The 26,651-nt window shown below is 44.4% G+C and overlaps 1 protein-coding gene across 2 annotated transcripts in view; it reads left to right on the top strand.

Moving 5' to 3' along the window:
• Window positions 1–26,651, top strand: part of LOC132026653 (S-adenosyl-L-methionine-dependent tRNA 4-demethylwyosine synthase TYW1-like) — a 200,409-nt gene that overhangs the window by 96,858 nt on the left and 76,900 nt on the right. For both annotated transcript variants that reach the window (XM_059414747.1, XM_059414748.1), the window contains exons 11-12: window positions 8,626–8,803; window positions 26,069–26,204. In XM_059414747.1, the coding sequence (XP_059270730.1) occupies window positions 8,626–8,803; window positions 26,069–26,204 (314 nt within the window). The remainder of the gene's footprint in view (window positions 1–8,625; window positions 8,804–26,068; window positions 26,205–26,651) is intronic.

Raw genomic sequence — 26,651 nt, 5'->3', positions numbered from 1 at the left:
TTGACAGAGATCACAAGTAGGCAGAGAGGCAGGCAGAGAGAGAGGAGAAAGCAGGCTCCCTGCTGAGCAGGTAGTCCGACGTGGGGCTGGATCCCAGGACCCTGAGATCATGACCTGAGCTGAAGGCTTTAACCCACTGAGCCACCCAGGCACCCCTGTCAACTTCATTCTTTTTTTTTTTTTTTTTAAGATTTTATTTATTTATTTGTCAGAGAGAGAGCGAGCGAGAGCGAGCACAGGCAGACAGAGTGGCAGGCAGAGGCAGAGGGAGAAGCAGGCTCCCTGTGGAGCAAGGAGCCTGATGTGGGACTCGATCCCAGGACGCTGGGATCATGACCTGAGCCAAAGGCAGCTGCTTAACCCACTGAGCCACCCAGGCGCCCCTGTCAACTTCATTCTTAAAAAACCTTTTCTAGAGTTTACTTTGCCCTAGTAATTTCCCCAAAGGATTCTTTTTTCACATCTTAATTACTTGACATAGTGTTACCATCTCAGCACAACAACTATTCATTTAATCAACAATAAATTTTCCACAGGGGTTTTCGAGTTGGAACTGGTTGACCTTTGTACACCGACACTCATCCAAGTGCCAGAGCAGTTCTTCTTTACAGTAGCAGGCGTTGTAGAAAATGGGTTTCTGTTGGAAGCTGTGCTGCGTGTAGGCACGTGGGCATAAAGGAGCTCTCATTCGTTGTAGTTCATGTTTTCACAAAGGGTGAGAGTTCTCTTGGTCTTCAGTGTTTGGATCATGGTAACTCTTTGTTAATGCTTTTTAAAATTTCATTCCAAGCTTAAACAAAACATTACTTTTTTGAAAATCTGTCTTATTGCTGTAATAATTATAGTAAACCTGGGTGTGATACTATAGTATTAAAAGAGAAAAAACTCTAATTATTAAAGGATGAAATACATAATTTGTAAAAATTCAGAGCTTTTCTACAAAACTGGTGGTAGTCCGCAGCCCTCAACAAGCACACAAATGGTTTTCTTTTAAAAAATACCGCAATGGGGGTGCCTGGGTGGCTCAGTGGGTTAAAGTCTCTGCCTTTGGCTCAGGTCATGATCCCAGGGTCCTGGGGTTAAGCCCCACATCGGGCTCTCAGCTCGGCAGGGAGCCTGCTTCCTCCTCTCTCTCTCTCTGCCTGCCTCTCTGCCTACCTGTGATCTGTCAAAAAAAAAAAAACCAAAACCAACAACAACAACAACAAAAAACAACAACAAACCACAGTGGGCAAAATTATGAAATTTTAGTATTTCAGAATATTGGTTATGTTTTCTCTCTTTTTGGCAGAATCTAAACCATTCAGATGCATGGTTGTTTATGTTGTGGTAGTCATCAGGCAATGAGATATTGTAACTTCGCTCAGTCTTTATCAATGGTTCTAGTCTTAAGTTTTCTCTTTTTTTATGAACCTGAATGCCTCCTGCATTAAGTGAAATCTCTGTGTTTTGTCTTTTATTCATCCTAGGGGATAGGGTATAAGTAAAACAGGTCCCGTCCTTTCTGAATGGTGAGCCCCTGAATTCCTCAGTAGACATGGGTCTGCAGACGTGGCTTAACTCGGGATGCAGTTCCCCACCGAGGCCCTGCAGGAAAGTTCCCCTCTCTCCCACACCACATTAGTTTTCCCATTAGAGCACCGGTGCTCTTACCTTGTGCCGTCTGGTGGCTTGAGAAAACAAAACAAAACAAGGAATGGAGTATTACTGGTTTCCTTGGTTAGAATTTGGGTTGTACTTTCCTATAGGAGAAAAAAAATTCAGTTTGCCTAATTACCACTGAAATAGATTCCTTAGTACTGTAGCTTAGGGTTATTGCTGATGAATTTGGTGTTGGGATTTGAATGGTAACTCAATCTCCATTTTAATGGTATTTTATCTGTGGGAGTACAGATTTTAGGGTTAAACAGAAATGTTCTAGGAACATTATAGGCAGTTTTCAGAGAATCAGAGCCAGTTATTTCCTTCTTAGTTGGTTATATTCTGGATATCCTACGTTCATCGTCTCTTTAGAGGTTCAGCATTAACTTACTCGTGATTCCCCTTGTTCTGGCTTGGAATCCTCTGGTTTTCAGTGTGCTTTTCTACCTTCTTTCTCCACGGGTCTGGTTCGGTCGTTTTAGGGTTTTATTTTTGTGGAGGGGAGACTTGGTCGTGGGTGTTGCTGCCTTTTCCCTCTGAGTTTCAAGCTTTAGCCAAGGGGCCAGCCTTGCACAGATTTTGAAGAAATTCTGATTTTTTTTTTAAATGTTTCCCTTTTGTGCTTGTTCTCAATTCTGAGGGCAATTATTGTCTCTTCAGTTATTTAATTGAATCACTAAAATAGCTTTCTCTCATGACCTTTATTAGCTTTCCCTTCAGACACATGCAGAATTAACTTTATATTGATTACAAGTGGGTCCGAGTTTCAGTGCCGCTCAGCATCTGTTCGGAACGCGGCCTGTCGCCGCACACGCTCCCACGGCAGGAGAAAGTGCTCCGGAGTGGGCTGGAGGTTTCCCTCAGGCGGTTCCCACCGGTTCAGCGGTCAAGTCCTTGTCAGGCACGTCCGCAGTGTCAGGCACGTCCGCAGCGCTGAAGGTGCAGACATGTTTTCTTCTCTGTAGTTTCACTTAGATGTGAAGTGATGCAGAATAGAGGGATCAGGGTCTCCGACAGACGGTTTTCACACACAGGGTCTGCTGAAGTGCGCGTCCAGAAGAGACATGGGGGTGGCGAGGAAGAGAGCACCACCCGCGCATTGTTCCTGGAGGTGATCTATGAGAGCCTCGCGGTGGAAGTGACTCTATCAAAGACCTACGTGGCATTTACCCGGGAGGGTTCTAGGAAGATCTTTGGCCTGGGACTGTATTGTTTATGCAAAGAAAGAGAATATTTTATGTCTAATTGCCCCACACTTTAGAATTAGGCCCAAATACCCTTTGCTGAGCAATATATTGTGTTAATTTTGTGTTCCTTGGTTTTATTGCTGTGACAGAAGGAGGACACTTCTGGCATCTCAAGTGTCTGCTTTGGCACCTTCGAGGGAGATAAAGTAGGCTTCCTAGTTAATACGAGGACCGTAGTGTTGTCCAGGACGGAAGCTGTTCAGGATAAGGGAAATGTCAGAAAGTTGCTTAAGGAAAAAAAAAATCAGAATACGAAAGCAGAGTTTAGTTGTGAAGAAAGGCTTAGGGAAATGTGAGAATGGAGAGAGAGAGAGAGAGAGAGAGTGTATGTGGGAGAGACAGACTCTCCCCATGTGAAAAATAGTTCTTTAGCTTCGTTACTGAAATGAAGTGTTTGCTGGTCCGTGGTCTCTCTTCCTGCTCTGGGGCTTTTTTCTATTAGAAATTTAGAGGATGTCTTGTTTTCTGACCTACTTCCTTGAGGACCGTGAAGGAAGCAGGTGACTGAGTCCCCGAGGGCCTTGTTTTGGGGAAGATGACTGTACTAGCCTCTGGCAGTGACCATGAGGTGGAAGCGTGCTGCTGGGAAGGAGAGACCCACGGGTCTCCATATTCTTCTCAACACTTTACTTTTTGAGAAAATTAAGATAATTTTTAAATCCCAGAATCATTACTCTTTTAGGAGATTTACTTAGGGGACTTTTTTTTGTCTTGGTTTTTGTTTTTGTCGATGTCTAAATGGGCAGGTTGACTTTTTCGTTCAGGCTCTCAGAGACAGGGACAGCTGATCCTTTGCTTTCACGCTTTCGTCTTCCCCAGCTGCTCCTCGGTCGTGTCCTCCGATGACCCCTCTTCCTGTCCCTAGACCCCTGCGTCGTCTAGCTCCCAGTCCACTTCTCTGTCTGCGCTCACTGCCCTAGCTCGGACCCGGAATAGAAGTCCCATCTGTTCGCCAGAATGCTTCCTTCCATCCAGTGCATCCTTCCAGACTGCAGGCTTGAACGCGGGACGCTCTTTCCCACACAGAGAACAGACACATCGACTTCACCCTTCTGCAGTTGAACAGAGGTGGTTCCTGACTTGTGAAACCCGTTACCCTTAGAGACTTTGTCTCCGGTGGTGGCAGCTCCGTTGCTCTGGCCCAAAGCTTGTGGAAATCATTAATGACCTTCTCTCATATCCTTCCTCCAGTCCGTTAGAAAGTCCTACTGACTAGAGCCCATGGGTCGATCTCTTCCTGCGGCCTCGGCTGTCACCATTGCAGTGGAAGCCGCCATCATTTCTTGCTGAGGTTACGCAATAGCCTTTTGCCAGAGGAGCCTCTGTGCTCCTTTGTCCTCAGCTTCGCGGCCAATCCGATCCACACACGTGGAAGGAAATTTAGGTCATGGCACCTTCCTCCAAACCCTGCAGTGCTCCCTGTGTTTCTCAGGTTGCTTGGAGCAGCCTGCTCCCACCGCAGGGCCTTTGCTCTGCCAGCCACTGCCGACAGTGCTCTGTCCTTCCTGACTCCCTGGGCCTGAGCCTCATCTCTTCAGGTCAGATCCCAGCTTCCCGGGGCGCTTCTCCAGACTGCCCTGTCTTCACGGCAGCTGCCTCTTCTTTGGGTCCTTGACCTTCTGCACCCTGCTCCACCTCTCCTGTTCCACATGCGTCTCTCTTTCTCACACACTGAAGATGAGCATATCCTGGATGGTAGCCAGGAGCCACATATGGCCCTCTGCATTTTAATTAATGAAAATTAAATAACATAAAAAATCTGGTTCATCATCAGTCACACTGACCACATTTTAAGCGCTCAAGAGTCACCTGAGGGGGCACCTGGGTGGCTCAGTGGGTTAAAGCCTCTGCCTTCGGCTCGGGTCATGGTCTCAGGGTCCTGGGATCGAGCCCCACATCGGGCTCTCTGCTCAGCAGGGAGCCTGCTTCTCCTTCTCTCTCTCTGCCTCTCTGCCTACTTGTGATCTCTGTCAAATAAATAAATAAAATCTTAAAAAAAATAAAGGAGGCACGTGTGACTGGCGGCTGCTATGTTAGATTGTACAGAGAACATTTACAGCATCTCAGAACATATTACTGGACTACAGTGGTGTAGAATTTACAGATTTATTATGTTTGGTGTTTACTTTCTTTCTCTCATAAGAATATAAAATTCATAAAGGCAGAGGTTTTTTCTCTAAATAGAGAAATTACTTATAAAATTATTGACTGTAGAAAAGTTACCTAGAACACTAGTTGACCCATAGTAGTGATCAATAAGTGTCTGCTGAATTGAGTGGAATTACCGTTTTATTTGAAATACAGGATTGAGGGACGCCTGAGTGGCTCAGTTGGTTGGGCAGCTGCCTTCGGCTCAGGTCATGATCCCAGCGTCCTGGGATCGAGTCCCACATCCGGCTCCTTGCTCGGCGGGGAGCCTGCTTCTCCCTCTGCCTCTGTCTGCCATTCTGTCTGCCTGTGCTCGCTCTCTCCCTCTCTCTCTCTGATAAATAAATAAAATCTTTAAAAAAAAAAAAAAAAGAAATACAGGATTGAATTTGTTTCATTCACAAAGTAATTACTAAAATAAAAATATTTTAATAATTCTGTTAAATTGAATGTAGCTGCCATTTTTGGAACACTTGTGTGCTGGGCCTGGTGCTGCCCTCGGGATTTATTTCATTGACTTCTTATAGACGTTGGGTATGGGGTTGCCCGGGTGGTTGAGTTGGTTGTCGTCCAGCTCTTGACTTAGCTGAGGTCATGGTCTCAGTGTCCTGAGATCGAGCCCTCTGTCCGGCTCTCCATTCAGTATGGGGTCTGCTTGAGGTTCTCTCTCTCCCTCTTCCTTTGCCCTCCCCTTGCTTGTGTACTCTCCCTTTCTCTAAGTAAATATATATTTTTTTTTAAAAAGAGGGGTGTGTGTGTGTGTGTAAAATTCCCAACTGCAGATCAGGGAATGGGCATAGAGAGGTTGAATGACTTGACCAAGCTGAGTGGTACAGCCAGAACTGAGAACCTGCCACACAGGATTTCCCATGCTGACGGCTTAGCCAGTGCTCAGTTACCTAGTTCCTGCGTGTCAGGTCAGTTCTGCCGTTCAGGTTAAATCTGTCTTTCTACTTTCTGCTCATTGGGGGAATTAAAGTTAATGATGTTTTTTTATAAAAAGGAAATGTTATGCTTATGGTTGAGTTGTTTTGGCAACACACAGTGAGTTAAGGATCAGGTTTTTTAAAAAAACTTGATTCTTAAGATCTTAGATTGCAGTTATCTACAAAAATTATTCATTTAAAAATACTGATGGGAAATACGTTCTCAGCAGACATCAGCTGCCACATTTAGGCCACTCTGATTTTAGCCTGTGTTGTGTTAGCTTGATCTCTTGAGAATTTAGTTGCAGTTGCTTCTTTCCACGTAGACAGTGTGTGTGTGTGTGTGTGTGTGTGTGTGTGTGTGTAAAAGAAAATCACTTCCTGGAAACTAAGGTACAAATGAGCAGTGAAATCTGAATTTATTTTCTCCAGGTTTGTCGTTGTTAAGGGGATGTTGACTGGGATTCAGTCATTGTAAGAAACCAAGGTAACGGCTGGAATAAATTTTTAGTGAATGTTTCTGGTGTGCCAGGCACTCTGCTAAAGCCTTTGACAAGCATTATCTCAATTAATGGCAACAAAAGTTCAACAAAAAGAGGGACTTGTTACAGTTCAGGCAGTTATGTTTCCCAGGTGGTTGGTAAGTGACTGAGAGGGACTGTGAACATGGGTCCCCCACCCTCCGTCTCCCCGAAGAATCTCTGTCCTTCAGAGACTGTGTGCTTTGGAAAAAACCTAGAGTTAATTGATAGAAATGTCTGAAGTAAAGGTGATACATTTTATTTCCTTTGTTATACTCTAAGTCTTCCAGATTCTGTCTTAGATTGAGGGACTGTCATGAGTGCCTTCTCAACCCACTGTGTACACGGGGGTCAGATGGGGAGTCCCATCCCCAGAGGTTTTGATTTAATTGGTTTGGGATACCACCTGGACATTGGGAATTTTTTTTTATTTTAAAGATTTTATTTATTTATTTGACAGACAGAGATCACAGGTCAGCAGAGAGGCAGGCAGAGAGAGAGAGGAGGAAGCAGACTCCCCCCTGAGCAGAGAGTCTGATGTGGGGCTTGATCCCAGGACCCTGAGATCATGACCTGAGCCAAAGGCAGAGGCTCAACCCACTGAGCCACCCAGGCGCCCCGATGTTGGGATTTTTAAAAGTGCTTTGGGTAGGTAGTTCCAGTGTCCCGTGAGGGCTGAGGGCCCGTGGTGTGCCAGTGTTTCCAAACTTGATCGCACTGTGATCCTGGGAGCTTTCAAAGCCACTGCAGCCCACGCTTCTCTCCCAGGATTGGGATTTAATTGGTCTGTGCTGGGGTCTGGAGTTTGGAAGTGTTAAGATTTCCCAGGTGAGTCCATTATGCAAGCAGATGTGGGACCTTCTGGGTTTGTGCAGTGGTTTTGGACCTTGGTGCACATTAGTATCACTTGAAGAATTTTAAAAACTCCCATAATCCTGGTTCACACCCACCCCGATTAAATACAGTCTTTGGCAGTGGACCTAGTTTTTGACACTCCTGGTGATTCCGGCATGCGGCCAAAGGGAAGTTCAGGATTCTTCATTTTCTCTCCTGTATACTTTTGGACCAACTCCATTTAGTTTCACGGTTCAGAATACTTGCGGAGTAAAGGGAGAAATGATGGGTCTAGAAGACGCTTTTCCTTATATTGAGTTCAGCTTCCTCCCCTCATATTTTTATTGTCGTAAAATATACAAAACACAATGTTTACCAGTGTGGTCATTGTAAAGTGTACGGTTCAGTGTCATTAGGTATTTTCTTGATATTGTGCAGCTGTGACCACTGTCAATTTTCAGAACTTTGTCATCATCCAGGACAGAAGTTCTGTACCCAAGAAAAAATAACGACTCGTTTCTCCCTATTCCCAGCCTCTGGTAACCTTCCACTTTCTGTCTGCCTGAATTAGCCTATTCTAGGGACCTCAGATTAGTGGAATCATAAGTTCGTCCCTATGTGTTGGCTCTTTTCACTTAGCACAGACTCGTCCATGTTGCCACCTGTCAGCATCACATTCCTTTTGCAAGGCTGAATAATATTTCATCGCACGTTTACACTAAATTTTGTGTATCCACTTAGCTGTTGATAAACATTCGAGCTCATTTTCTTAAACCAACATGAAAGAATACAGAGCTAAGCAAATTACGGAAAGGGATGTGTTCCGCATTCCAGATCGTTAGCTAACGGAGTTCGCTTCGCCTGCTCATGTCCCTGTAGTTCAGTTAGGGTTGAACTGAAGGGGAGATTCCTGATCTTTCTGATTTACTAATTCTAGCCCTTTCCCCTCCCCCTTGTTTTATATTATTTGGATGGTTTCAAAAATGAATTTGCCTTCTATAACCAAAGAACCATTAAGAAAAATTAAAAATCTTTGGGGCACCAGGGTGGCTCAGGTCGTGATCTCAGGGTCCTGGGATCGAGCCCCGCATCAGGCTCTCTGCTCAGCAGGGAGCCTGCTTCCCCTTCTCTCTCTGCCTGCTGCTTTGCTTACTGCTTTGCCTACTTGTGATCTCTCTTTCTGTCAAATAAATAAATAAAACCTTTAAAAAAAAAAAGAAAAATTAAAAATCTTTCATTAAGAAAAGTGAAAGTGATATTCTTTCCCCGTGTTTCCTAGAGCTTGTTCTTTTTCACTGTGTTCTCCAGGAGTTCCGGGTGTCAAAGAAGAACGTTTTGAAGAAGGAATGATGGTAAAGCACTGTGCGTTGTCTCTGGTGGGAGAACCCATCATGTACCCGGAAATCAACAGGTTTTTGACACTACTCCACGAGTGTAAAATCTCTAGTTTCCTGGTCACAAATGCACAATTCCCTGTGGAAATCAGGTGAGCCATCCAGCTTATTAAGATACTCTGCTAGGATCTGTGTTTGACAGAAAGGCGTTAATGTGTTCATACAGGGCTTGTTGATTACCAATTACATACACGTGTTAGTCTTTTAGGGGTGAGAGATAGGCCTACTCTTAAAAATTCACTCTATTAGGGAAGATAATATTAGTAAAAAGAATAGAGGCACAAATTAATTGCTGGGGGAATTCAAAAGAGAATGCAGTGTTTTTTCCAGAAGGGTGAAACTTCTCAGAGAAGCCACTGTTTTAATTGGAATCTTAAAGGTAGGAAGCTGTAGTTTTTAATAAGAACCTCCTGAGAGAGGTAGGAAGTTAGGGTGTTTGTGATACCATTATGTAAATATAGTTCATCTGGACCACAGAGTGTGCGAAAGAGGCTGGCAGCTGGAAGCCAAGTTGAAAAGGTAGGGGGTAGATTGGAGAGGACTTCCAGCGCTGTTCTTTGGAAAGATCTTGCTTCCTGCGGAGTCATCTGCTAGCATGGTATAAAACGGGAGAGCCAGAATGCAGGCAACCAGACAGGAGAGTGTTTGTTTAGGTAAGAGTCATGAAGATGAAATTAAGACAGTGAGAATGAGGAGCCCTAAAAAAGACATTATGGAGATGTAGTGATCAGCTTGGTAGACTGTGTGGCTCTGAGAGCCCCGCGTGGAAGAGGACCAGTTAATGACTGGAGGGGTTCCAGTCATGTTGACTGCTGGGGTTATGGGGCCCTGGAGCAGTAGAGGATCCCATAAAGAACAGGTTTAACACATAAGATGTTGAGTTGGTTTGGGTGACTTAAAGGGAAAGCTTTCCAGATGCAGATGACCATCTTCTCTGGCCTGGAAATGACTTGTTTTTGCATTATACTTGAACTGTGCATGTATTATAACACCAAAAAAACATTAAATTTTACTTATTTTCCTGTGCTTTCCCCATAAGACTGAGTTGCTTGAGACCGGTGACCCCTGCTTATTTATCTTCACATCACTAGTGTAGTGCCTCTGAGTTCTCGGGAGATGGCTAGTGAAATGTTGAGGAAATTTCCACAGAGGAATAAGAGACAGTGATCTTTTAAAATTCAAAGTTGTTTTGTAAATACTGACCAATAAACTATAACATGAAAAAAAGGAGAAAATAATTTTCAAATTTAAGAAAGACAGTATTGGAGTGATGTCAGAGTCATGGAGGCCTGCCTCATTCCCTTTTTCTCTTGCCTTCCATTTACAACTAATCAGATACCCATAACCAAACAAACAAAAACAAGCACCTCTGTACAGCACACCAGGACACCCAAGAGAGGCATTCGCCTGTGCACCCGGAAGTGAGTGGATTGGACCGTGGAGTGGGGGGTGGCAGCGGAGGCTACAGGGACAGGTCTGGGAGGGAGCCAGCACCAGGCTTCTGGCAGAGGAGGTGGAGGCTGAAAGCGGTTGCTACAGAGCTGGAGAACCTGTTGCTCGCTCTGCGAAACCACAGTGACTTGAGGGGTGGGAAGTGGAGGAATGAAAGGGACGGGAGGAAGGCCGACTCAGAACTGAAGGAAAGTATGTTTCCTGCTGTCTGCCCCAGGGGATTAGGTGAAAGTGCCCATGGAGCTCTGGGGCTTGAGGATCATGGGGCACACCCAAAGCCCTAGGTGCTAAGCACACCCCACCTTCCACTGTGCTGCCATCACCCCCCCCTTTTATTTTCAATGCACAGCTCTCCCAGCCTTAGTGGGGGAGTCAGCACTGGTAAGAGAAACCCAAGACTTGTGCTGCAGCACCACCTTCTGGAAGAGAAGAGGAAGGCTTCCCATCACCAACGTGTTAAAACTATTAGAATCAAACTAAACAAGGCTTTTACATAAATAAGAAGGGTGTTTGCTGCTTTAGATGCGGTGGCAGAGGCACTTTTCATGAAACACTATGAAAAATCATGGTAATATGGTATCACAAAAGGAAAATGACAATTTTCTAGTAACAGAACCACAAAACATGGACTATTGCAATCTGATACATAATTCAAAACTAGCTATTATGATGGACTTCAACAAACTACAAGAAAACTTATGAAGGCAATACTGTGACCTCAGGAATAAAATTAGAGAATAGAAGAAATACTTTACCAAAGAGATTGAAATTCTAATGAAGAACCAAACAGAAATTCTGGAGCTGGAATACTCAAAAAATGAAAGGAAGAATGCATTTTGAAAGCATTGGAAATAGAGCAGATCAGATGGAAGAGAGAATTCATGAGCTGGAAGATAGGGATCTAGAAATGATTCAGGTGGAAGAGGAGAGAGAACTAAGATTTTAAGGAAGTAAAGAAACCCTGTGAGAACTATCAGACGCCATTAGGAGAGTCAACATTAAATGAATGGGAATTTCCAGAGGGATAAGAGAGAGAGAAAGGAGCAGAGAGCATATTTAAGGAAATAAGAGCTGAGAACTTCTCAAACCCTGGGACGGAACTGGACAGACAAATCCACAAAGCTAATAAAACACGGACCTCAATGTGAAAAGACCTTCTTTAAGACACATTATATTGAAACTGTCAAAAGTCAATGGTAAAGAATTTAAAAGGCAACCTGGGGGAGAAAGACAATAACTTACAAAGGAACCTGCATGAGGCTTTCAGCAGATTTCTCTGCAGAAACTCTACAGCCTTGTGAAGAGCAGAATGATTTTTTTCAAAATAGTGAAAGATAAAAACTGCCTCCCAAGAATATCTGGCAAAGTTATCCTTTAGATATGAGGTAAAGATAAAGGCTTTCCCAGACAAACCACAACTGAGGGGAGTTCACCACCAATAGACCTGCCTTACAAGATACGTTGCAGGGAGCTCTTCAAGCTGAAATGGGAAGATGAAAATACACAAAATGCTGATTAAGGTGGTAAATGGACAGTTAGAAAACTATAACTCTTTTTTACAATAGTATATTAAACCCTTAATTAGAGCATGAAATTTAAAGGAAAAGTATTAAAAATAATTGTACCTGCTTCCACTTGGTAACAAAATCACAGCATGGAAAGGTAATTTGTCACATCAAAAATACTGAAGAATAACAATCATCATATGGTTTCACTCATATGTGGAATGTAACAGCGCAGAGGACTATACGGGAAGGGAGGGAAGACCCATGAGAGATGCTGAACTCCAGGACCCAAACTTTGGGCTACAGAAGGGAGGGGGTGGGGGAATGGGGGAATGGGGTGTTGGGTATTAAGGAGGGCACGTGTTGTGATGAGCACTGGGTGTGCAACTAGTGAATTGTTGAACACTACGTCAGAAACTAACGGTGTGCTATATTTTGGCTAATTGAACATAATAGTTAAAATACATACCGGAGTATCAAAAGGATGGAATTTATAGGCAAATCAAGATAAATTGCTATCAGCAGAAAAAATGGCTATTTCATCTAGAGGTGTTTTTCGTAATCCTCGTGGTAACCACTAAGCAAGAAATGTAGAGCATAGACACTACACAAAGAAGAGGGGAGACTGAGCAAATCACCATGGAAACCACCAACTCATAAAGGTAGAAACAGAACAAAACAAACCAGTGGGAAAGCAGAAGATAAAATGGCACTAATAAACCATTACATATCAATAACTGCCCAAAATTGAACCCAGCAATCAAGTGCTCAGAGAGGCTGAATGGGTTTAAAACAACAGCAACAAAAAACCACACAGGACTCCGCTACATGCTGCCTATAGGAGACTCTTGTCCAGCTCTGAAGACACCAGCAGGCACAAAGTGGAAGGCTGGAAGGTGACCATCCAGGCGGTGGGAATCAAAAGAAGGTAGGTGAGGCATCCCTCTCTCCAAGTTGAGAAGGGTCACAGGGGACAAGGAAGGTCATCACACAATGGTAAGTGAATCTGCACGTCAAGAAGACAGAACACTTGTGTGTACAGTTCCAGCACCCACACACCAAAGTACATTAAACAAATACTAAGAGATCTTGAGGTACAACTCAATAATGCGATAACAGTAAAGGACCCAGATACGCTAATCTCAGCAGCAGATGGATCAGGAAGTCGAAGAGGAAACACCGGAATTGAGCCACACTTCAGAGCAAACGACTTCGTGGACATATGTGGAACATTCCAAAGTAAGTCAAGAACTTGGTCGGTTTAGCAACAAAAAACAACCTGATCAGAAAATGAACAGAAGAACTAAATAGGCATTTTTGCAAAGAGGACATCAAAATGGTCAACAGGTGCATGAAAAATGCACAACATCACACATCGTCAGGGTGATGCAAATCGAAACCACAGTGAGGTACCACCTCATACTTGCTAAAATGGCCATCACTGAGAAGACAAGACAACAGGTGCTGGCGAGGATGTGGAGACAAGGGAACCTTTATACTTTGTTGGTGGGAAGGTAAGTCGGTGCGGCCACCATGGAAAAGAATGTGGAGGAATATGGAGGTTTCTCAAAAAATTAAAAATAGATCAACCATAAGATGCAGCAGCTCTACTTCTGGATATATACCCAAAGGAAATGGAAACAGGATTTTGATGAGATAAGTATTTCCATGTTTATTGCAGCATCCTTCACAATAGCCAAGCTAGGGAGACACCCCAGCTGCCCATCAACAGAGGTACGTGTACACCACGAAATATTACTGACCAATAAGAAAGGAAGATATCCTGCTGTTTGCAGCAACTTGGATGGACCTCGAGCACGTTATGGTATGCAAGTCAGAGAAAGACGAGTACTGTATGATACCATTTATGTGCGGAATCTCAAAAAGTTAAATTAAAAAAAAAAAAAAAAAAGTAAATGATGGTTACCAGGGAATGAGGGAGGGTGTAAGGTCGGTGGTGTTTAAGGGTACAAACTTGTAACAAGTAGTAACCAAGCCATAGAGACCTAGTGGATAGTATAAGGAATAGAGATAATCATAGTGTATAAATTATGTAATGTTATAAATGTTACTCGGACAATCATGACATATACAAATGTAACGTGTTATACACCTTAAACTTACAGTGTCACATGCTCAATGTATTCAATAAAGAAGATATTATTGTTTGTAAAAAGAATGATCATACACGGGCATGCGCAAAGTGAGTTTAAAATTTAGTGTCCTAGGAAGTCAGAGTTGGATAAAATTGACTAATGGGCAATAATAAGAAAACCAGCGACATTGTCACAAGGATAGCTAAAACAATGCTTTTTGAAGTCGTATAAAAAGGTAAAGTTAAAAGGGAAATGTTTTTAAAATGTCAATGTATAAATTTTGTGTAGGTTTCCATTCCTTTTTAAACATTTTTTTAGGTTTAAAACCCCTGGGTTTTCAGCTGGCTCCTGAGGGAAGAGTTGCTATAGATGTTGGGATTTATATACACACGACAGAAAGGGAGTTTATCCCAAATCCGAGGCATATATATGTAAAAAGAATAAATCTGCTTGAAGTGGGATGTGGGTAATTCTCTGCAAAATGATAACCAGAGAAGATGATTCATTGTTTGCACGCACAGCACTCCTTGCGAGTGGTCACGGACTGAAGAAGGTTACAGAGCGGGGCATCAGCTACGTGCTTGAGAGTGTCCAGCTAAATGCCTGGCACCTCGTGAGCGCTCCGAAAGTGTTCTTGGGTCTCTCTTCCCCAGTCTCGCTGGTGAGCCTCCTCTCGGAGCCCGGGGATCACCATACGACACAGTGTCCCGCTAGTCTTGACTGCCATCTGTGAAAAATGGGACACAGCGGCGTTGATTAAACCAGTCGTTCCGTGGGAGGCCGGGAGGAGTGAAGTAGGGCACGAGAAGTCAGCAGGTTTCTCGGACGTTGAACACAACGTTTTTAGGAAACGGGAAGGGTTTACCCTGTGAGTAATGAGAAAGAAAGATTGTTCAGAAGCAAAGTTCCTTTGTGTGGATTTGGAAAGCGTTCTTGAAGCTCCTATATCAAGGGTGCCGGGGTCCAGGGGTGTGTGTCCCTTCTTTAGTTGTCCTTACTGGGCGAAGGAGAGAATGTGTGGGAAGGAGCCGTTTTAGGTTTGGAGCTCAAAGAGTTGGCGTATCTTGGTTATTTATTGAAATACCAGTGTGGACGGAGGCAAAACCCAAAGCTGAGATACAGTTATGGCTGGGCTCCGCATACTACTGCTAGGATCCGAGAGGAATTTCTGTTAACGACACCCTAGCAGAGATGGATTGAAGAGCCTGACTTTCCGGTCTACCTTTCTCTAATGCACAGCAGTCCTGCTGGTGTGGTGAGACGCGCCTGCCCGGCGTTAGCGGCCTGAAACAGGTGCCTGTCCCACCCCTACTCTTCCCCAGAGTGACGTGTGAGTAGTTCAGAAACGAGTTAGAAGAAGAGCACGGAGATTTGACATACCAGATACTAAGATGTGTTAATACTGAGTATTAACTAAGCCTTAGAACTAGTATTGTAACTAAGTGTTTTTTTTTTTTGTAACTAAGTATTAATGAAGTATTGAGACTCAGTATTTAAAACTACGAGTTTCAGATACTCTGGGCTATAGAGTAGTGAAACAAAACGGGCCTGAGGCGCCCCTGCTTTTCCACTGATACTTTCCTGACCCAGGGCCTCTCTGAGTGGAGCTGAGTGCTCTCCTCTCCCTTTACCCGCCGGCGCAGGAGAGAGTGGATGGACAGTGCCTCGGCGTCCAGATCGTAGTGTTCTAGTCCTGTGAGTTGGGAGGAATCCAAATGCCCGTTGTCTTGTCTTCGTTTCTTTGGGACCGCAGGGCTGTAGAGTCACGGACATGACTTTGGGAAGTTACCCGCAGTGTTTGTAGTGCCGCTTCCGTACAGCGGGTCAGCTCAGGCAGCAGAGCTGGCGAGCGAACCCCTCGCAGCCGCTTTATCACTGAGCGCGCTCTGGGCAATAATGATGCGCTCTCGGTGATTGGCGGTTTACTAAGTTGTTTTTTTAATTAAAAATTTTTCCTAAGTTACTGCAGTACCACCCACACTTTAATACCTTCTAAGGAGGTTCTTGACTGTCCGTTGGCCTTCCCTTGACCCACACGCAGGTGTAGTTCAGGCTACTTCCCTTTTCACGAGCTTTTCCTTAAGAGAATTTCATCCGCCCTCCGGCTCCCAAGTGTGTGGCTTCCGCGCTGGCAGTTCTCCCCCCGGGGGGCAGTTGTGCAGGGAGTGGTCCTCAAAGCTGTGGAGGACGGAGGCTAACGCCTTGGGCCGTGGAGAAGGCTCTTGGACTCTGCAGCTTTATGGTTTTGTTAACACTTTTATCATGTAAGACACTTAGTATTAATAGTAGGACCGGGAGGGATTGGACCATGGATGCCTTTTCTCTTGAGGAAAGGCCCTCTTCATTCCACCAAAGCAAGCGGTTTTATAGTGGTGTTGTTAGCGGGCATGGCTTCTTGTCAGTTACCTCTTCTTACAATCACTCATCTTAAAACCGAATCACTCCACGTGACCGCCATTTATTTACCTCATAATTCTGGGTGCGCTGGCTTTGTGGGTCTCCGTGTTGTTCCTGGGTCAGTTGGCGGATCGCTGGGCTGGCTGGTCTATGTGGCCATGGCTGGGACCGATGGCCTCTATTCATGTAGCTTCTCCCCTCCCGGTGAACGTGCTCACATGGGGGCAGGGTTTCGAAAGCCGCGCAGGAGGGTGAGCTCCATGCCCAGGCGTCTCGTGCGCCTCTGCTCGGGTCATCCCCGCTCACTTCCATTGGCCAAAGCAAGTCCCAGCTGAGAGGGCACCCCCAGCTGCGGGGCAAGGGGACGCGGATATAGGGAGAGGAGGAATTTAGGGCCGTGTTTGTCGTCCAGTGTATGGCACAACGGGCTGTAGTGGTCAAGGAGGTTAACCTTGAACCACTGGGATTCCCTATTTTTTAGGAACTCAATTGAAAAAAAAAAGATAATTTTATGCGTTAGCTGGAGAGGCCCAAAGGTTTCAGACTGGCAGTTGGTCAGAAGTAGATTTTATTTGTCCTGAACCATGTTGAAAAGCTTTCTGTTCGTGTTTTTAGGCCAACAGTTAATATCCAGAGATTTTGCATAAAATCTGAATTTCTGACTTTTGGAAAAGACAGTCTGGCAAAAATTGTTAGAAGCCAAGTAAAAAGTACTGCTTTTCCAATACCAGAACACTTCACTCTTAGCTGGTTTTATCACTCACGGTCCTCTGACACCGGATGTGTGGGTTTTTCCACACCAGCAGCTTTCCGGTTCTCTGCGGACATCAGCTGGGTCCGGGCAGACTGCGTAGCTTAGGGGCTCAGTCTGATAAGAGCACCCCACTTCCGGCGCCGGGTGCAGTCCCGTATCACACCGGTTCTTCTGACCAGGAGCTGTAGATTGGGGCTTCCCATGACTCCTTCCTCAAGTTCGGTGATGTGCTAGAACCGCTCACAGAAATCAGGGAAAACCGTTTATGACTATTATTTGTTTAGTGTAAAGTAGACAGATCAGGACTAGCCACATGGAAGAGATCAAGGGACCTGGTATGGGGGGCACTAGACTTCCATCCCATCTCCAGGCACAGTGACCCCCTGTCCTGCCCCTGCACCCGGTACCTCAGTGTGTTCACCAGCCTGAAGCCTCTGGAACCCCATCATGTTTACATAGACAGGACTGCGTCAGTCTTTGTCAGTTGGTGATCAGCTCAACCTCCAGCCAGTCTCCCTCCCTGGAGGTTGAGGGGTGGATCTGAAAGTTCCAACCCTATAATCACGTGGTAGGTTCTTGTGGCTGCCAGCCCCATCCTGAAGCTGTCTGGGGGCCCAGCAGGAGTCACCTCATTAGTAAAGTAAATCTTTGTGGTTGAAGGGAGCTAGAACGGATAACGAAAGATGCTTCTCTCACCTCTGTCACTCAGGAAATGCCAAGGGTTTAGGAACTCTGTGCCAGGAACTAAGCGTAAGGAGTCCTGTCGTCTTACACAGTATCACACCGGGTAATGGTTATTCCTCTGATGAAGCTGGGGTTTGCAGTTTGCCAGACTGTTCGCCGTTTTGTTGTCTCCGCCATAAGGCTGAGTGCCACGGGCCACTGTTCATTCTCTTATAGCAGAGAAGTTTCTGTCACCATTTCTAACAAATATGAAACCGTGGAAGGTACCACATGGTCAGGGAACATGGAAGCGTGTCACTTTGAGTAAGGAAAGAGTATCCTTGCGTGTTTCATGTGCAGTTTGCGTTTCGGTGTCCAAAGAACTTTCTCCTTTAAAAGTGGCTTGCTTGACTCACACGCTATCCTTGGCCCCTATAGACAAGTGAGTTTAGGACCTTTGTCATTGGGTATAGTCGGCGTTTGCGTTCAGCCCTGCAGTCAGAGAGGTCCCTCACACCATGGTTCTGCTAGCGCACGCCACGTTATTCCTTCTCGGATTGCTCTGGGCTGTGGTGCCGGTGCCCGGCCGTGAGACAGCTTGTTAAAGCAGACCTCGGGGGTCCTCGTGTTGTGCGTGATGAAGCTGTTGGAGTGATGTTCTGCAACGCGGAGTAGCTTCTTCTCTGAGGATTCTCCGAGAACTGACTGGTTTGTTCTTCCTTGGACATTTGAAACCTATGACTGTGTCTCTCTTTCCACGAGTGTTTTAGGGTTTAGAGTCTCCTTATAGACTTTGTGTAGCTCTTGTAGACGGACATACTCTTGGCTTCGTCTTGAGTCCCCATTTTTTCATTATTTTGTTATCTGTTTTATGTTATTTTTAAGTCTACACTTAAAATCTGATTTTTCTTTTTTGGTAAATGTTGTTGATGCACAGCTGTCTGTGTGCCCGCAGCTGATCCCAAGAAGACAGACCTGTGTTCCGTATCAAGCTGTGGTACGATGAGCACTTAACTCCTGGACCTCGCCGCCTCCACCGGCTTTGTCCCTCTGCTCATTTACTGTTGAGCACTGAAGCCGCGTGAACTGCAGGCTCTTTGTTTTGCTTCTCCCATCAGTATTTCTGTGACTTTGTTTGCTGTATGTTTTGTTTTTAGTGTGTGCTAAGACATTTACCATATGTGTCAGAGAGCCTCTGTAAATTGGATAGCTCTTCCCATACTAGATGCTTAGTGAATGTTTGAAGAAATGCATGAATTTTAATAAAAATAGTTTTCGTGTATTTTTTTAGCTCAAATAGTTTTCTTGTATTTTTTAGGTTACAGAAAATAGCTTCTGATTAAAAGAGGATTATAAATATCACCTGATCCTTTCAGTAGAAGCTTTTCTCCCCCTCCCAGCCTGTTTTGTTTGTAGTAAATGTGTTAAGTTTAAAATACAGTCTTCTCTTGTGTCTGTGAATTGACAGAGTACCTTTCAGAAATATGCTAGTCTAGGGGTGCCTGGGTGGCTCAGTCGGTGAAGTGTCTGCCTTTGGCTCAGGTCGTGATCTCAGGGTCCTGGGATCGAGCCCCACATCGGGCTCCCTGCTCAGCGGGGAGCCTGCTTCCCCTCTCCATCTACCTCTTCCCCTGCTCATGCTCTCCTTTTTTCTAGTAAATAAATAAATAAATAAAATTGTTAAAAAATATATATATGCAGGTCTAGATAGGCTAAAAAAGAGGAAATACAGTCAGGTGTTAAGAGCTGGACTCTGGTCTAGAGGAGATCTGGTTTGGATCCTAACTGAATCTCTTGCTGTCCTAGTGACACTGAGAAAGTAACTTCTCGGGGCCAGCTTCCTAACCTGTGACCAGATTTTATAATCGTGACCATCGTATAGTGGCATTGAGAGTATACGAGATAATACATGAAAACACCTAGAAGTTTCGCTTTTGGAAAGGTAGGCTAAGTAATAATTTGGTCAAAGCGTACTTTAAGACAGGCATCATTACTCGAGATAAGGTAGATGTTTCTTAATAATAAAATTTTAAAGCCACTGGGAACATAAAAGAGTTTAACAATTTAAAACTTGTAAACACAATAACATGATCTCAATATTGAAAGAACTATGAGGAGAGATGGTAGGATTTTAACATAATTCTCTCAGACTGTTAAAAGAAGCAAATTAAAATCAATAGCAGTAGTGAAGATTTGAACAACTAAAGCAACAAATTTAGCCTGTGTTACAGAAATTGAGCATTGCAGCCAGAAACTTTGGCATATAATTTTTTTCAAGAGCATGGAATTTGCTTGCAGACTAATCTCCTGATGGCCATATGCTGGGCATTATAGCAAGTTCCAGCAAAGCATTGAACTCGTATGGAACATGATACCCAAACATCCTGGAATCACAGTAGATATCAACACGGAGAGATTAATAGAATATTCTAGTATGTTTGTAATTTATCAGTTGCTTCTGATGGGTTCAAGAAGTCACAGTGGATGTCGAAAATACTGTGATGGGTAGTGAGGGGAATAGAAACAAAGCTTACGGGGTGGGTGTCAGCTGGATTAACAGTACAGAACCTGCTGCTCTGCCAAAGCAGTGAGAACACTAGCAAACCTGGTCAGAATCAACTTTTTCTTAACCAAAGACACACAACAGTCTGAGGAGCATTTATTCTAGAAAAATGGTTGAATCTCAATGGGGACAGTAAGTCTTGTGATGTTCGTGTCCTAAGCTTCGTGGGGTCTTAATATGTCCCAGTCCATCCTCACTCCCCCAGCGCTGCAGTCGCCTAAACCCAATAGCTTGTAGCCCCAGAAACACCCGCCGCCTGGCAGCCGGGGGGAGGGGAGGCGGAACCGAGCGGGCACTCCTTCAGAGTCCCGTCTGCAGAGAACCGTCGTTACGCGGGTTCTGTGGCCGTTCCCTGGAAGCCCATGCACAGGGCTTGTCTTTACTGAAGTCACTCATCCTGTCCAGGGAAGAAGCTTTTTTTGGCGGGGGGTGGGGTTCTTGTTTGGGGCCAGTTATCGGCAACTGTTCAACTTCGCAGCTGCCTGAGGCAGCGGTTACGGTTGGGGGACGCCGATTGAAGAGATTGAAGGAAAAGCTGGGGAATGAGGTGTTCATAGGGAACTTTGAAAAGCTCCTGTGTATTCCTGGTAAGCTAGAAGCCGGGCCTGCCAGAGAGACGCGACAAGGCTTTATGCTCTCACCCCTGCCTGATGTCGGTGTCTTAAGCAAACCGAGGCCGAGTTGTGAGCCGCCCGCCTCCGCTTGCCCGGACACACAGAAGCCTCCGCAGAGGTGGGAGCCTTGCTGGTTGGAGGCGCTTAGGGCTGTTTCTGGCCAGTCACTAGCAGACTCCTAAGCTAACCAAGCAGGCTAAACGCAAGGAAGAATCACAGAACTTACCAGAGTCGTTCAGTGACAACAAAAACAGCGACAAACAAATAAAAAACAGCAACCCTGCATTGGGAGGTATCTGATACCCAGAGTCGTGCATAATATTATATAAAATGTTAAATGTTTATTTAAAAGATCATGAAATAGACAAAGAAGTGAGAGTGTGGTGGCCCCTACACAGGGAAGAAAACAGCTAATCGAAAATGTCTTCTTTCTTTTTCTTTTTAAAGATTCCACATACAGGTAAGGTCGTGCAGCATATGTCTTTCCGTATTGGGCTCATCTCCCTCTGCATAATGTCCTCCATGTTCATCCGTCATGTTGCAAATGACAGAATCTCCTTTTTCCTCACGGCTGAATAATGTGGCATTTTCTTTATCCATCCATCTGTTGATAGACACTTGTCCGTGTCTCGGCTGTTGTGGAAAAGGCTGCAGTGCATATGGAGATGCAGAGATCTTTTCAAGATACTGATTCGTTCCTTTGGATAAACACCCAGAAGTGGGATTGCTGCATCATGCAGTAGTCCTGGTTTTAGTGTTTTTGAGGAGCCTCCATAGTGACTGTACCAATTTACATTTCCACCAGCAGTGCACAGGGTTCCCTTTCCTCTGTGCGTCTTCGTCGCTTCGTGTCATCTCTTGTCTTCTCGAGAAGAGCCATTCCCCACGGGGCTGTACTTGGATTGACATCTCCTTGCTTACGAGCAACGTCGAGGTCCTTTTCAAGCACCTGTTGGCCACTTGCATGTCTTCTTTGGAAAAATGTCTGTGCTGGTCCTTTGCCCATTTTAAAATATCAGATTAGGTTTTTTGCTTTTCAGTTGTAGGAGTTCCTTACATATTTTGGATATGAAACCTGATTCAGACATAGGATTTGCAGAGATTTTCTTCCATTCTGGAGGTTGCCTCTCTGACTTTGTTGTGCAGAAGCTCTTTCATTTGGTGCAGTTCCACTTGTTTGTTTTGTTGTTGTTGTTGTTGTTGCCTGCACTTTTGGTGTCATATCCAAAAACCGTTGCCAAGTCTAAGGTGAAAGACCTTTTCCCTGTGTTTTCTTCCAGGAATTTTACAGTTTGGGGTCTTATATTTAAGTCTTTACTCCATTTTGACTTAGCTTTTGTGAGTGATACAGGGGTCCAGTTTCATTTTTTGTATGTGAATATCCAGTTTTCCCAGCACCATTTGGTGAAGAGACTGCCCTTTCCACATTGAGTGATCTTGGCTCCCTTGTCAAATACTTGTTGACATACTTGTACACATGGGTTTATCTCGGGGTTCCTGATTCTGCTCTGTTTGTCCGTTTGCTTTAATGTCATTCATGTTTTCATGTGAGTGTTAACATCATACTGTTTTTATTACTGTGTCTCTGCTGTAGTTTCAGATCAGGAAGTACGATGCTTCCTGCTTTGTTCTTTTTTTTTTTTTTTTTTTTTTTTTTCATTAGGATTGCTCTGGCTACTCGGAGACTTTTGTGGTTCTATAGGAAGTTTAGGATTGTTTTTTCTCTTTCTGTGAAAAGGGTCATTGGAATTTAGTAGGGATTGCCCTGAATCTACAGATGGCTTTGGGTGTTCACAGACATTTTCATTATCACCATATTAATTCTTCTGACCCATGAACATGGGATATCTTCCCATTTATTTGTGTTTTCAACTTACTTGATCGATGTGGAGAAGTTCTTGAAACTTATACAACAATACACTTTCTAAGGCTCCATTCCTAGATGATTCAGTCTTGAGAGAGGCCCCAGAACCCGGGTTTGCAGGTGCTTCTGATACGGGTTGTCCTGACCACACTTGGAGAAACACTGCTGTGAGGCTTTCCTTGACAAAGGGCCAGCCAGTACTGTTTGTGAACTGACCGTCTGAGGGAGGCGTTGCGGCGCGGGGCTGGGGGAGCAGGCTCTGGGGTCCCATCTCAGCTTGGGTGTCAGTATTGATACTTGCGGATTCTCAAACAAGCTACTTAGCCTTTGGGTCTCAGTTTCATCGTGTCTAAACTTGGTAGAAGTAGCGACTACCGTGTTGTTTTACTGTGAAAGTTTCATGGACTGCAGAGGAGGCTGAAGCACAGAGCAGCCGCACCTGACGAGTGCTCGGTAAATCCTCCCCTTCGTCCTCCTCTTCTCCTCCTGCATAATTCGGCCGCAACTAACAGCCCAGATTTTTGTGTTTTTTGTTTTGTTTTTTAAAGATTTTATTTATTTATTTGACAGAGATCACAAGTAGGCAGAGAGGCAGAGAGAGAGAGGAAGGAAAGCAGGCTCCCCGCTGAGCAGAGAGCCCGATGCGGGACTCGATCCCAGGACCCTGAGATCATGACCTGAGCCGAAGGCAGAGGCTTTAACCCACTGAGCCACCCAGGCACACCCCAGATTGTGGTTTTAATGCTGTTGATTTTGGACCACTTCGGTTATTTTTTTTTAATGTTTTGTTCAGTAGGAACGTCAGACTTACTCTGTAAGCCGTTTGGTTTCTTGCAAACTTAAATCTCTTCCTTTTTTCCTTGCTGTAGAGATTGGTTCTCATTCTACCTTCCAAGCCAGTGGCCTGCTAATCTCTATGGAAGGGCAAAAAAGCAAGAGGGATTTTTATGTCCAGTTGTCAACGCATTTGTGTTTATGGTCGTTCTTAATTCAGATTTAAATGAGCAGGATGAAAGATCGTTACAATAATCTTACCAAGATTCATTGGGCATTTTCACTGAGGATGGGGTTTAGGATTGTATTTCCCTTTTATTTTCCTTTTTAATTGTTCTCAGCAGCGTTGTGAGACTGTCACACACAAATCATTACCATTATTTTAAGGTTATAACATTCTCTTGCATTTTGGGAACAAAAACGATGCAATCTCTATATAGAATAGTGATAGATAAATGGCTGTGCCGAGAACCTCTTGCTTGTCCTGGGGAATAGAGGCCAATCCGAGGTAGACGTAAGATCCTTGAGGCTCAGAGTATTTCTCCAAGGTACTTCTCATGTTTTGAGTCCCTTAGGAATAAGCTCTGGAATTCCCAGGGACTTTAACTCCTCTCCATGCTTCCTCTGCTCTTTCGTAAGAGATGTACACACTTCCTTGATCATAGCATCTCAGATTTTAGTACCGAGTAAAATTTCTTACTGGTACTGTTAGTGTCCAGGGCTTCCTTTTTTTGCAAGTGAGGGAAGTTTGTAAAATAATTGTGGCCTTTGGAATTTACTGTTCATAATCTTAAGTAGTTATGAAGGCGTAGTGAAAAGGTCAAGCCGGTTCCCACTTTGCATTAGGCAGCTTTATGACAAAGTCCTGTAAGTACCAGATAATGATAGCCAGCAGTATCCGTTAAAGCAGTCTCTTCTACTTTTATTTTCTGTACGACATAGAGTCCAGTTAAGGTAGCATAGCTTGTCTGTTATTAAGGAGGCTCCCAGCAAGCGGGGTGATGAGACCGAATGTGCCATTAACAGGGCGCGCCTGTTTTTCATTTGCAGTAATTCATGTCCTTTGCTCAGTCGTGACACAGGGTTGAACTTTTAAGGATTCCCTTTGTATGCCAGTGTTGGAGACGGGTTAAAGCAATGGGTCTGCCGGTATTTTAATCACTTCTTAACTTCGGTCAGAGCTTCTCCACTCTTAATAACTTTGGGTTTAGACCTTCTGATTTTTCCATATGTCACTAACCGGATCATTATAAGCATTGGTTTGGCCTGCATGCCCTAAAAGTTTAGGTTAGCTCAGGTCAACAGTATCGAGTAAAAAGTAGCTTCACGGATCTGCCTGCATGACTGGGTTAAAAAAAATATGGTTCTTGCTCTTCAAGGTCTTAACATTCAGAGACTGATTAGGCTGATACTGATAGATACAAAAACATAAACCACTTCGGTGGTGAATTTTATAGCATGTGAATTATACTTCAGTTTTTAAAGTGAATAGACTTTGAAGCAAAAAATGCATAAATAAATTCTGGGGGTAAATACAAATTCTGGAAAGCTAATAGTGAAGAATTTGGTCATAGCATTATTAAAGGGAACTTTCTTTCTAGTTGCAAATTTATCGAAGAAGATGAATTATGCCACTCTTTTGTTTTTTGTTTTTAATTTATTAGAAAGAGTGAGAGAGAGAGAGAGAGAGAGCACGAGACAGGGCAGTCAGAGGGCGAAGCAGACTCCTCACTGAGTGGGGAGCCCCATGTGGGGCTTGATCCTGAGACTCTGGGATCATGACCTGAGCCGAAGGCAGACGCTTAACCGACTGAGCCACCCAGGAGCCCCCAGGGAACCCATCTGAAGGGAGAACAGGAAGGTTTGGGAAAGCCTGCAGTCTGGACTTTAAGTATAACTACCAAGTAGACTAGATAAGAATAAATGACTTTAATGAAATGAGTCCGTGAGGTTGAGTAGTGGAGAGTGAGTGGTGGTCAGGAGACCGATGAAGAAGGCACAGAAGCCTAACCTGCTGCACACATTCTTCTTGGGGGTCCGGTCCTTTATAAGGCTTGGTTGCTCTTTTAGCTCCACACTTGCTTAAAGCTCCCTGACTAGGTCATCGTTCGCCTCCACAAGGCTGAGCTTTAAATCCGCTCTGGCTCTCCGAGGCAAAAGTGAGGCTCAAAAAAGGTTTGAGCTTTTTGGGTTGTTTCTTGGTCCTTTGAAAACTTGTTCCTCAGTGAATTGAGGATGGGAGGTGGCCTGTCAGCACAGACCCCACAGGGCTGCGGCGTTTCCGCTGTGCAAAGCTTGAGTGGCAGAGTTCCTGGCGAAACCCAAGTCTGAGACCCCTTCTAATTGCCCTGGGCTCCTGGTGCCTGACCTGAAGCTAGATCTCATTTTGTTCGTTTTCCATTAAAAGCTAGTGTTTCAAGAGGGGCCAGTTTTAAGTAATTGAATACTTTCAGTTTCTTAAGAATGGCGTCCAGTCATTGTGAGACATAATCGACTGACAGCCCATTCTGTCACAGTATGAAAGTTGTTTCTTCAGTCCTTCGGGAGAGGCAGAAGCCTGTAGACCCGTGCGATGTTCCGTTACCCCGTCTCCTGCAGGCTGTAAGTTCTACATCATGAAAAGCCTGACGCAGGCATAATTTTTCCCCTGTTTTTTGTTTTTTTAAATTACAAAGGAACCTCAAACCAGTTACCCAGCTGTATGTCAGTGTGGATGCTAGCACCAAAGATAGCCTGAAGAAAATCGACCGCCCACTCTTCAAGGATTTCTGGCAGAGATTCCTCGACAGCTTAAAAGCTTTGGCAGCAAAGGTAAGAATTGTGGCATCTTTAAAAGAGTGAGAGAGAGGAAAGAAGTGAGAAGAGGACTTTTTTCCTTTTCTTTTTAAAATAATAATCATAAAAAATAGAAGAAAACCTTCAGCCTTTGTTTAGCCTTCTACTTTCATTATCCAGTAAATATTTATGGAGTTCCTCTTAAGTTTTTAACACTCCGCCTTCTATGTATAATTTGCCCTTCACGTATTTAGGGAGACAGAGACACAGTCCAGAAGTTAATTAATAGAACGTTGCAAAGTAGCCAGCTCGTAGCAGCCCTAGGAGATGTGCCAGCAAATGTTGTACATGTTCAAATATGAGGTTAATTTTCTTGAATTTCTAAGACCGAATTTCCTACCCAGTAGGGAATGCAACCTCAGAGTGTCCAGATTTTGGCTTTTTCTGCCAACATTTGCCCTTTCTTTCTTTTGTTTTTTAATT

The sequence above is a fragment of the Mustela nigripes genome, chromosome 11 (assembly GCF_022355385.1).
Source record: "Mustela nigripes isolate SB6536 chromosome 11, MUSNIG.SB6536, whole genome shotgun sequence".
In the NCBI taxonomy this organism is placed as follows: domain Eukaryota; kingdom Metazoa; phylum Chordata; class Mammalia; order Carnivora; family Mustelidae; genus Mustela; species Mustela nigripes.
This window is presented reverse-complemented; position numbering and strand designations above follow the sequence as displayed.